The sequence below is a fragment of the Balaenoptera musculus genome, chromosome 14 (genome assembly GCF_009873245.2).
Source record: "Balaenoptera musculus isolate JJ_BM4_2016_0621 chromosome 14, mBalMus1.pri.v3, whole genome shotgun sequence".
Taxonomy (NCBI): domain Eukaryota; kingdom Metazoa; phylum Chordata; class Mammalia; order Artiodactyla; family Balaenopteridae; genus Balaenoptera; species Balaenoptera musculus.
In genome coordinates, this window is record NC_045798.1 from 69,159,650 (window position 1) to 69,173,208 (window position 13,559).

The window sequence follows — 13,559 nt, forward strand, 5'->3', positions numbered from 1 at the left end:
TAAAACTACAGACATCAAATATTGATTCTTCCCATACTGACCATAAATACAAGCCAAATTTGAGAAAGGTTGCTGAGATTTAGTTACATTATCAGCATGGGGAACACTCTGGGTTGCACTTAAGCTGAAGACACCTGATTCTCTGATGCGTATCTATAATATTTATAGAGAACTGACTTTTTTGTGTGCAGAAGTACGATCCTGAAGTATATACGAGTCTCAAATAAGTGTGAAACAAGCAAGAGGCCTACACCTGTGCCCTTCCTAGGGATTTCTGCTTGGGACTCTTCTATAAGAATTAAACATAAATGTATGGTCTGTATAATAACAACAAAATAACTGTGTGGAGTATTTATGAGAAGGTTGAAAGGTTTAACTTATGTTTACAGACATAATCCTGGCCAGGACTCATGCTACACCCTATGCAGATATGGACTGCTATGCTTACTGTTTCCTTTTCACATACAGCTTCTCCTTGTTTCTTCTTACAATCTTGAGAATTAAGAGTAGCAAATACTTCTTCCTCCAGTTGTCTGATGAGGGAACCAAAATTTGGAAATGTTTAAGGGACTTGATTTCAGGTAACAATAATATTAACTACTGTATTATTTTGAAGACTTGCTTTCCTATAATAGCATCATTTACAGTACAGTTTCTACAATAGCCCTGTTATATAGAAATTATGAACCCATAAGAAAATAATATGCAGAGTGTTGAGGTAAGCTGGTCTAAAGATAAAGTATTATTAAATAGTGAACAGGGGTTTTTGATACAGGATTCAAAATTAAGGTGTTTCATTCCCATTTGGGGTATTTTCTTTTTTTTACCATGTATCACAGTGATAGTTTTCACCTTTCCACTATCTCTGTTTGGAATTTCTCAGAAGTTCTTGACAATTTCTTAGAAAACTCATTTGAATTTTTTTTTTCTTTTCTGAACATTTGTTCCCAAACTGAAGTTCTAGAGGCAAGCATCTTGCAAAAACTGGATGAGTTTTTTTTAACTTTCTTCAAGCATCTTGAGACACACCACATTTTCTTAGAAATCAGTAGAACACTATTTGATTTGTTGATAATGCTAATAAAAGAGATAAGCAATTTAATCATTGATAATTTCATGTTGGTGGGTTGTTTCCTGATTAACCGTGCCATCATTAATTAGTTCACTTTGGAATTATTCTCATTATTTTTACTTAAAGACTTCCTCATCTAAAGCCTTCCCCAAACTATTCTCTAGTGTTTTTCTCTCCATTGACCAACTTGTAAATTCTATTCCAGAAGGCAGTTATCAAGGCCATTACTCATTAAACTCATTCACACCTATTTACCCTGACTCACTAGATTCCTCCTTCACATCTGAATTTCCTGTCCTTCCTTTTTCCATCAGTGCAGTTTTCAACTGTTGTTCAGGAAATACTCTTTACCAAACTTCCCATAACTGTTCTCAATTACTATATACTTCATCAATAGGTCTATTTCTAATGTTCTTGTATACTTCATCATCCGCCCAGTCCAGAGAGGTGTTTTGTTTGTTTGTTTGTTTTTGTGTGTGTTTTCTTTGTCCTAATAAGTTCCTTAAAAGTTTCTACATGACAAAATATTTCACAGTACTAGAGAAAACATTGTATTATAAACACATAAAGAGTGTGATTAGACTTTAAAATGAGCTGTTACTTTTATCTAGAAATTTCAATCACAATGGAAAGTAACCAGACCCAAGCTATTCTGGGAAAAAATTTTTTTAAGTCATTATGATTAGGTTTACATGACAATAAGCCTTCAGTAATATGGAAATTTAAGCACATTTGGCTGAAACTTTAAGTTTTTTAACTTCAGTATTATCTTTTTGGCAATTTTGCTGTATCATATAAACAGTTGCCTTTGACATTACTTAAAAATCTCCAGTTTAAATGGTTTGAAATCTCATTCGGTCAGGAATCTACATTACCCACTACATTTTACTTTTCTAGGCATTGTTTGTGTTCTAAAGTGAAATTCAGCATAAGTTATGTACTTCACCAAGGTTATTACTGCTTGCTGGTGTTAGTGAAAAATCTGTTACTCCACTGAAAAGACCTTACATTGAGGTCTATCCCTGTAATCACTTTTATTATAAAACTACTTCCGGTTCTAGGACGAATCACAAGAAGACTACTTTTAAGATTTTTTTCCTTCAGAGAGAATCATTAAAGTTTTTCCTACTATGCTGTCAAAAAATATCCATTATTTAATATATCAACATTTATACATGTTATATATATAAGTAATATGTAAGTCATAAATCATATATGTGTGTATATATATATAGATACATCAGTATATGTCTACAGACACACAGATGCAGACACATATACGCACACATAATGACACAGTTGAGTATATTGTGAGTTAGCAGATAGCACCTATTCAAACCAAAAATATTCAATAAAATGATCAGGTAATAACTGCTTCCTCCAACCAAATCTTGTCAGACTCCTGTGGTTTTGTAATAGAAACCTACCCCACAGTTTGTGCTTCTTCCTTGCCAAACTACTGTCATATCTCCTAACTGTGCATAGTTCAGTCAAGAAGGGTTTTATTATGTTAATAATTACATTGCTTGCAGGCTTTTTGATGTTGCATTCCCCCTGCAGAATAGAAACAGATTTCATAGAAATATCATTAAAGCTGTTAACTACAGGAGAAAAAAAATCAAAGAGGCAATCAAAGCATGCACTTTATTATCAATAAATGCAAATAGTTTCAGAAATGGTTTGCATTTGAAACACATTCAGTGAGGATATCATTGGAAATGGAAGCTGCTGCTTAAATAAGAGAGCTTTGTGGCCTAAATCCATTTGGATCACCACAGATAATTATTTAGATCCCTTGCTATCCATTTTTAAAAATGGACTCAAGAATCATTTTCGTATTAGCACATGAATAAGAAGGTAGACTCACCCTCAGAATTCTGGCCTGAATTGAAGACATGTGAATTATAGGTCATTATTTGAATAACAACACATGTGATTTTTTTTTTTTTCTTAATGCACAGTTACTTTAGTTCTTAAAAAAAAAAAAAGGATTTGGTGGCTGTTAAATTAATGATTTAGGAACACTGTACTATGCAATCATTTTGAAAAGACTTTAAATATTCAAACGTTCAACTAGGTATTCTCTGACACTAACATTTGGCTTCATTTCGGACTACCAGCTGGGAAACATCAGTATAATGGTGAAAAGATATCAGCCTCATTCAGTATTGTGATGACAGAGACATGTCTTGATCCTTCTAAAGTTTTTTCTATGAAAACCTTATATTCACATTCTTATTTGGAAGAGGTTATTTAAACTCCCATTTTTAGAAGCATATATTTGATAAATCATAATTTGGAATTTAGCGTGCTTAATACAAATATCAAATTACAGTACAGAGAAGTCAGGAAGGTAGACAGATATTAGAATAGACACAGAGCAAGAGAAAGGAAAGGAAAATAAAATAGGGTATTAATTTGTATATGCTGTTCGATTTCTTGATCATCAGAAGCCCTAACATTTGGAAAATCTAAAATATTTGATGAATTAAACCAGATGAATTCAAATGCATTTGATTTACCCATGATTTGCAAAATGAAATAGAAACATCTATTTCACAAATGTTTCAGCTTATGAAACAGTATAGCATTTTATTAAAAGTTGAAGATGTCTATTTAAAGTGAAATTATTGCCATATTTCCCATTATAAAGTAATTAATAAGCACTACAAATGATTTGATGATAAAGTCACTGATTTTCAGAACCAAAAGAAATCAGAGATATTATCTAATCCACTGGGAGCTACCACTTAGGAAATTGTAGACCTTAATGATGGAAACTTTGTACCCTACAACTCAGAAAATGTACATATTACATTTTTGAAAATATGCAAACAATTTCAGGGAGTCCATGGACACCTTGGTTTTTGATGCCAATGACTGGTCTCTATCATGTATAGGGACAAGAAATCATACCTTCTGACTCTTAATTAATCAACTAGCTCATTAAACTGTAATATTCTCCCCCCCACCCCACTTACCTACTCATACATATATAGAACATAGACATACATCCTGTCATCAGTATGATTATATGTGATAAATCATGCCTTATTAAAGATTCAGCCAACTTTTATATGCCATCTTTGGGTTAATATGCAATAAGAACTCATTATAAAGTACCCTGTTACACTATGAACTTATATATAGTCAGAAATTCCTGTTCCCAGTACAAATAGTGACATGTAATACAGCTCATTTACTCTAGCATAGGTATTTAATTTGTTCTTAGGTACAGGTGTTATAATGAATTTCTACTGTAATGCAATATTGAAATTTAAAAAGGTAGTTGGTTAGGTTGACATTGATTGATGAGTTACTTGCATAGATTATGCATCTATTCTGGAATCTTTCCATTCTTTGAAGAAAGAGGTAACTGGAATAGAGATGGAGAGAAATTAGATGCAGTTTGCCACAAAATTATTGTCCAACTGTGGGGATCAGTGGGGATTATTAAAGACATCTTGGAAATGATGAGTGGTTAAACCCATTAAGGCTCTTGACTGACATACTAAAATGTAATGAAGTGGAAGGCTGAAGCTGTTAACTGTATTGATTTCACATCTCATTCCTATTGTTGAACATCTTTGAGTCTTCATTTTTCTCTTTCTCTTTCTCTCTAATATGCATATAATGAATCACTTATGTAAAAGTGTGTAAGTTATGTATAAATATAGTTTATAGACATAGGTCTGAATAAATACACAAGTACATATATATATCAATATATGTATGTGTACTTGTGTGTGTGTATACAGATATACACACACATAAGCACACATGCCTATTTCCACAATCAACATAAAACACAATATATTATCCACAGGCCTATGTTAGAGCTATAATTCAAAAGGAAAATATTATGGAATTCAGGAATTTGAATTTATAGTACTGTTGTGCAGAAGAGTAAACATGTAATAGCTTATGTTGTTACCTAACCAAACTTGCCTCTGTTCTCACCTGCACGGTAAAGCCAATCTGTTGACACTGGGTTATAGTGAAGGAAAGTACAGCATTTACTGCAGGGCACCAAGCAAGGAGAATGGGCAGCTCATGTTCAAAAGTCCCAAACTCCTCAATGGCTTTCAGGGAAGAGGTTTTAAAGGCAAAGTGAGGGAGGGGGCCACAGGGTGTCTGATCAGCTCATTCAGAATTCTCGAATTGGTTGGCTTCAAGGTGAAGTTTTGCATCATCAACCTTCTGCTTTTCAACCGGTCCAGGGTCTGCGTGCTTGCGGTCAGCAGTTTTCACGTGGTGGGGGTGTGCTTCCTGTAAAAACAACTTAGGATTGTGTGTCAGGCCTTCATCTGTATCTTTCAGGGAACTGGGAGTTGGGTGATTCTGCTCTGTGGCAGATTTATAGTCTAAATTGTTACCAGTTTCCTGGCCCAACAGCTATTCTTTGTTTCTACGTCTTCACATTTCCTAATCATTAACTCTTTTTTTATTATTAATTAATTAATTAATTTTATTTTATTTATTTTTGGCTGCTAATCATTAACTCTTGAGCCAGCCTTTTGAGACTCAAGGGAGGCTTGGGAGACTAAAGCAGAAGTCTTTTACTTCAAAGGACAAGGACACAGGGGCTTGTATACGGTTTCAATCCCCCTTTTCTTTGATAGTGCTCAGTCTTGAGGGGAACAGGTTTAGGAAAAGAAAGGGAGTAAAGTTTTGGATAGAGGAGTTAATCATAAACTTGGCAGAGGAACTCAGTTTTAGGGGGACTCAGTTTCAAAGTGAAACACAGAGTCTTGACACTATCCAGGAATGCTGTGAAAAAGAATGTCCCATGTGCAGGCAGTATTTTGGTCTGGATGATTAACTCTTTCTCTCTATCTCTCTATCTCTCTATCTATATACAGGCAGACCTCATTTTATTGTGCTTTGCTTTATTGCACTTTGCAGATACTACATTTTTTACAAATTGAAGATCTGTGGCAACCCTGTCTTGAACAAGTCTCTTGGCACCAGTTTTCCAATGGCATTTGCTCACTTCCCTGTCTCTATGTCACATTTTGGTAATTCTTGCAATATTTCAGAATTTTTCATGATTATTCTATTCGTCATGGTGATCCGTGATCAATAATCTTTGATGTTGCTCTTGTAACTCTTTTGGGGTTCCACAAACTGCACCCATATAAAGAAGGTGAACTTAACTGATAAATGTTGGGTGTGTTCTGACTGTTCCACTGACAGGCCACTCCCTCTTCCCCTCTCCTCAGGCCTCCTTATTACTTCAGGCACAACACTATTGAAATTAGGTCAATTAATAACCTTAGAATGACCTCTGAGTGTTCATGTGAAAGGAAGGGTCAATCAATGTGGCAAACTGCATTGTTGTCTTATTTTAAGAAAATGCCACAGCTGCCCCAGCCTTCAGCACCACCACCCTGATCAGTCAGCCACCACCAACATCAAGGCAAGACCCTCCCCCTACAAAAAGATTATGACTCACTGAGGTTTCAGATGATAGTTAACATTTTTTATCAATGAAGTATTTTTAAATTATGTACATTTCTTTTAGACATAAGGCACACTTAACAGAATACAGAACAGTGTAAGCATGACTTTTTATAGGCACTGGGAAACCAAAAATTTTGGTTTCCTTTATTGTGATAATTGCTTTATTGGGGTGGTCTGGAACCTAACATACAGTATCTCCAAGGTATGCCCATATGTCTGTACAGTTGTCCCTCAGTATCTACATTGGCATTGATTTCAGGGCTCCCCCATTGATACCAAAATCTGCAGATGCTTAAGTACCCTACATAAAATGAGGTAGTATTTGTATTTGCATATAACCTACACATATCCTCCAGTATATTTAATCTTGATTAATTATTAATATCTCTAGATTACTTATAATACCTAATACAATCTAAATGCTATGTGAATAGTTGTAAGTAAAATGTAAATGCTATGTAAATAGTTTCCACAGTACAGCAAATTCAAGTTTTGGTTTTTGGAACATTCTGGAATTTTTTTTTTTTTTTGTATTTTTGAACTGAACTGAGGTTGGTTTAATCCAGACATGCAGAACCTGCAGGTATGTATATCTATACATATACTGTATATACCTATATCTATCTCTCTCTCTATGTATATATCTGTGTGTGTGTGTGTGTATATATATATATATATATATATATATGACTGTATATCTATATCTGTATTTATGTATATAAATATATATGTATAGATGAAATGGAAATAAAAATAAACAAATGGGACCTAATGAAACTTAAAAGCTTTTGCACAGCAAAGGAAACCATAAACAAGACGAAAAGACAACCCTCAGAATGGGAGAAAATATTTGCAAATGAAGCAACTGACAAAGGATTAATCTCCAAAATATACAAGCAGCTCATGCAGCTCAATATCAAAAAAACAAATAACCCAATCCAAAAACGGGCAGAAGACCTAAATAGACATTTCTCCAAAGAAAATATACAGATTGCCAACAAATACATGAAAGGGTGCTCAACATCACTAATCATTAGAGAAATGCAAATCAAAACTGCAATGAGGAATCACCTCACATCGGTCAGAATGGCCATCATCAAAAAATCTACAAATAATAAATGCTGGAGAGGGTGTGGAGAAAAGGGAACCCTCTTGTACTGTTGGTGGGAACGTAAATTGATACAGCCACTATGGAGAACAGTATGGAGGGTCCTTAAAAAACTAAAAATAGAATTACCATATGACCCAGCGATCCCACTACTGGGCATATACCCAGAGAAAACCATAATTCAAAAAGAGACATGCACCCCAATGTTCATTGCAGCACTATTTACAATAGCCAGGACATGGAAGCAACCTAAATGTCCACAAACAGAGGAATGGATAGAGAAGATGTGGTACATATATACAATGGAATATTACTCAGCAATAAAAAAGAACAAAATAATGCCATTTGCGGCTACATGGATGGACCTAGAGATCGTCATACTGAGTGAAGTAAGTCAGACACAGAAAGACGAATATCACATGATATCACTTATATGTGGAATCTAAAAATAAAAGGTACAAGTGAACTTATTTACAAAACAGAAGTAGAGTCATGGATGTAGAAAACAAACTTATAGTTACCACGGTATTGGGGAGAAGGAGGGATAAATTGGGAAATTGGGACTGACATATACACACTACTATATATAAAATAATTAACTAATAAGAACCCACTGTATAGCACAGGGAACTTTACTCAGTACTCTGTAATGGCCTATATGGGAAAAGAATCTTAAAAAATAAAGGAGTGGATATATGTATATGTATAACTGATTCACTTTGCTGTACACCTGAAACTAACATAACATTGTAAATCAACTATACTCCAATACAAATTTAAATATATATATATAAATGTCCTAAAAAATAAAGAAAGGCTTTTGAACTGTTTCAGTATAAAGCAGACTAAAGAGATATGGTAAAGAAATTCAAACTTAACAATAAACTGGATCCTCAATTAGAGATAAAAATGCTACATAAATGACACTATTGAGTCAGTTGACACAGATGACGATTAGTAATATTGTATTACTATGAAATGCACTGAAGTTGACAACTATATTATTCATGCACACATTAATTCTTAGGAAATATGCATTAAAGAATTTAGGGGTAAAGAGCCCAATTGGTGCAACTAAATCTCGATAGATAGATAGATAGATAGATAGATAGATAGATAGATAGATAGATAGATAGATAGATAGATAGATAGATAGATAGATAGATAATTGAGAGAGAGAATGATAAAGTTTATAGAACAAAGTGTTAATAATGGGTAAATCTGGATAAAGGGAACTAGGGTGTTCTATGTACTATTCTCATTCTTAACGTTTTCTATAGGTATAAAATGTCTTCCAAATAAGTTTTTAAGAAATTATTAATAATCAGTTGTTAAGGTGAAAAGAATGCAATTGTCAATAATGATGATTCTCCAGATTTGGGGACTGGTGGGAACATATGTGAGGGTGACATTGATACCGACCAGGGTTCTTGGCCTTCCCCAATCAAGCAAGGCTTTATTGGGGCCCCTGCTGCAGCAGGGAAGAACGAAAACAAGTAACAGTTTCCCTTGCTCGCTCCCTGAGGAAGGGTAATCTGGTTCCTTATATAGGGTGAGGGAAGGAGTGTGTCCAGGGATTCAGCCAAAGGGGTGTCTTGGGTGGTCTACCCACCCATTTGGTGGTGTTGAGTGTAGGGGGCATGTGCAGTACCCTCCTTTTGCTCCCAACACCCTGTCTTTGCTCCGGGCTCTTCAGAAGTGGCAGCTGGGATTTTTTTTTGGTCTTTTTGTACCTCCTTGTCCACAATTTGCCCCAACTGCACATGCACAGTTATTTTTACTCCCTTATAGTTTCTTTGTATTCTGTTGCTCGAGGAGAGGTTTGTCCAGGTGTAAGCACTGCAGCAAAGGGGCCCAGGGCCCAGGGCCCAGCCTGTCTCAACATAAAATATGTGTTTCTGACGTGAGTATTATTTTTCCCCAAAAATGTGTGAGCGGTAATGCCTTAAGGAGCTGGGTTCCATGGAACAAATTCTGAAAATGATCCAGAGACACAGGTTCCATTCCGATCTAAGAAGTATATTATCAGATGTCATGTCAGCTGGGTTTTCATATGCTATTTCGCTATGGAAGTTCAAACTCACAAGTGTTGAATTAGAGGCCAAAAATGTATATCTGTCTGTCCAAAGCTAGGTGGTATCTAAGGCTGGGGGAAGTACACAGCATGTTTAAGTTAAAGTTGTTGTTATGCTTGCAATGATGAGACTATTTATTTCAGATTATAGTAACTAATGTGATTCTTACATTTACCATTTACAAATCATATATTTAATTTCAGGTCCATAGGCACAAATTAAAAATTCTGCACATGTTTAGAATTTGCAAATCTAAAATCAGAAGGATTTTCTTAACTCGTTTCACATCCTAACCTGACCTGACCTTATGTTAGGCTATATATAGTCTTTAATAATCCTGTTTGGTGTGAATGTCATATATTTGCTGCAAATATATGGTTTAATAACAGGGTGCTACCACAGACCCCACTCGGGGTGTTACATAAAACACTGTCTATACACCATGTTACATTTCTAAAACCTGAAAATTTTTGGATATAGAAACACATCTGGACGTAAGTGTTTTGGTTAAGTGATTGCAGACCTGTGTTTATCTAATTTCTTTAATGAACAAGCTTCTTATCCTTGATTAAGTGAAGTAATAGTTATGAGAGAAGATAGAATACTAGAAAGTAAAATTGAAGATTAAATCCTGAAATTAATTTAAAGGACCCAGATTTGGGCAAGATTTTAAAATGATGACTTAAATAAGGACAACGTGGTAAATTATCCATAACTGTGCTGCCTACTTGAATTATAAGTAGGATCATCATGTACAAGTATTCTAATTGCATTTTCTCTTTTCCTTCTGCAGTTAGCAATACACAGGCAAAGGCCTACTTGCAAAGTGGAAAATTCTCCATACTAAGAATTTAGTTTAAGAATCCCACTCTTATTCAGCCATTACCCTAGTCACTTATACTCCTTGACCAGTTTCCTCAACCGTAAAATGAAATAAGTAATTTAGATTAATATAAGTCCCCTTCTGAATTTTAAAATGAAATGATTCTAAAATTTCATAACTTTCTATTTATATCCTATATTTTTATATTCTTATTCCATATGGTTCTAAAAATAGTACATGGTGCTATAATTTCCTTGAACTGTAAATGATGAAATTCTGTTTGTTTTGAGAAAGAGGACCTTCTTGTACTAATCAATTTCTCTTGTAAACAGTGCAAGTTCCAGGGCCAGTAGAAAATCTGCAAGCCGTATCTACCTCACCTACCTCAGTTCTTATTACCTGGGAACCCCCCGCCTATGCAAATGGTCCAGTACAAGGTTACAGATTGTTCTGCACTGAAGTGTCCACGGGGAAGGAACAGGTAGGCAAAAGAATGGGCCCCACTCCTGCCGCCTATCGGAGAAATTGCAGGAGATCTGCAGGCTCTTGGTATAAACCAGTATCCAGCACATTAATTGGATAGCTGATCAGTTTTAAATTAACTCTTATTGAAAATGTTAAGCAATTTAATTGAATTCAGGTGGTAAGAGAAGCAAATGGGCAATGAGATGAAGTTAATACAAAGGATGCAGATTTTTTGTTTGAGTATATTGTGGTCTGGGCCAGTGTAACCACACTTGAACGAGCCCATCTGGTTCCAGAAAAGTATTTGCATTTTCAGTCCTTATCCTAAGGGATGATCAATCTTATATTCAGCAACTTCCGTCAAATTGCTTTTTTCATTCTTTTTTCATTCATATGTTTGATGTTATTTCTGTCTTCTCCCCACCATGGGACCATCACCTATCACTTCTCGTTGTTTTCAGAATTACTTTACTCCTGAACACTACCTTCCATTTCGCTTCTAATCTGTGGTTAGCACAGACATTGGAAATAGACAAATTAGATTTTCATGTAAAGTAAGAGTAAACGAGTCTTAAGGGAGACACATGAAACTCAGCTATTCTATTTTGTGACATATATATGACTACTGAGATGTTTACTTCCAGATTCTCAACTTCACGTGGAAAAAGATACATAGACAAGTGGGTAGTTAAATAGGAAAGACCAGAAATGACCTTGGGATATTGAAGTTCTTATGATGTGTTGTGAAATTTGCCCATTATAGTGTGGCCTTCATGCTTCCACATACACTGCATGATAGATATTTTTCATTAAAATAAAATGTTTGCATTAGTTCTATTCAGAACAGTTCCAAGTTCCAAGTTATAGCATAAGAATTACTGAGATCCTCCTAAGTAATCATTCATTCCATTTTTTTTTTGTTGTTGTTTACTGCTCCCATGCTATTTAGCTCTTATTTTCACCTTTCTATTCTACCCTTTTCCTACACATTTTAGTTCTTCAATAATGCATTTTACCAATTCATTTAAATAAATTAAAAAATAGTGTCACCCAAGATAGAGTGTGAGGATCATTGGGAAGAGCTGTATAATGGATCTTCTGGAGTGAACTGGCTCTGATTTTCTCAGTGACCTTCACCTCCATTACCTCATTTCTACATCTGTGAACTGCTGAAAACAATTCCAACTTAACCTCACAGCATTTTGAGAGAAAACAATTGTAGCAAAGTATCCATAACAATTGTAGCAAAGTATCCATCAGTTTCGAGAATCTCAGGTATATTTCAGCACAAGAAGGAAGAATTCTATTGTTTCTTGGTAAATTATTCCATTTTGGGTACAGGAGCAACTCTCCTTCCCGTGGATCTACAAGCTGCCTTCTGCCTGTCAGGGTTTTGGTGTGGGCGTTAATAGTGCACACCATTCAAAGTACTGGGTGGTGTTAAACAAATTGGAATTTAATGACTGTAAAGATAGCATGGTGCTGTTTTAACTAGGTGTCTACAGAGTGGTTTGGTCTTCAGTGGGGGAGTGTGTGTCACAATTTAGGTTTTATAACAACTCATATAAGGCTAAAGTGTAGTTTTGTGAGTAAGAGTCTAACATCCAATTCACTGACTGCACAGAATGGCTGCCATTTCAGCTTTAACGTGTCTCCTGAATGACGGTTTTGGTGTTTTGTGTCTCCAGAATATAGAGGTTGATGGACTATCTTATAAACTGGAAGGCCTGAAAAAATTCACGGAATATACTCTTCGATTCCTAGCTTACAATCGCTACGGGCCAGGAGTATCTACTGATGATATAACTGTGGTTACGCTTTCTGATGGTAAGTTATAGACAGTGAAATTTGACTCACATAGTTGTTATAATAATGAAATAATATTGGATATATGTCATAGATTCCATGTTCAAGGTTTCCTAACTAAAACTTCATGGAGTATACTAGCATACATTAGAAATTTGGCTAATTCACTCAAACTATCTATTACAGTCAAATTTAAACTTTGAAAAGGTATACACTCTGAATCAGGATGTCCTAATTAGTCATCTTCAAAGTGTGACTGCTGCCTAAGAGCTCAGAATCATTTCTTTGTGTGTGTTTTCCTTTATTCCTATAAATACAGACACATTTGTTCATGTGTGTGGGCTAATTTACATCAGCATCTTTCTTTTGTTTCTCCTAAACAGTGGTAGATGATTAAAAGTGTAAATGATGGACAGTCCTCCTATATATACCTCTTAATTTGAAAAAAATCATGAAGTTTTAGGCCAAATAATCCAGTATTGAAAGTATTAAAACTGAATATGAAAATTTATATTTTAGTTTTACCTTGCCTAACAAATGAAAGATTAGACATATTTTTTAATGCCATAAAAAAGAGAAAGAAATCTTAATGAAGTAGATGAATTTGACAAAGCAGTAGCAGAGGAAACTAGAGATCTAAAAATGGATGATAATGAAAGGTTGGAAGTTTAATGAAAAGTGCAAATAAAGCACAGCAGAGTATATGATATGGGGCCAGTGACAATTCAGGCAGGTGCAGAAATGCAG

At 35.0% G+C, this 13,559-nt stretch overlaps 1 protein-coding gene across 1 annotated transcript in view; it reads left to right on the top strand.

Annotated features, from left to right (window-relative positions):
- The window catches only part of DCC (DCC netrin 1 receptor), a 1,185,086-nt gene that overhangs the window by 829,038 nt on the left and 342,489 nt on the right, over nt 1-13,559 (top strand). Inside the window, 2 exon segments of the mRNA XM_036823865.1 lie at nt 10,874-11,022; nt 12,695-12,833. Coding sequence (XP_036679760.1) covers nt 10,874-11,022; nt 12,695-12,833 — 288 coding nt within the window.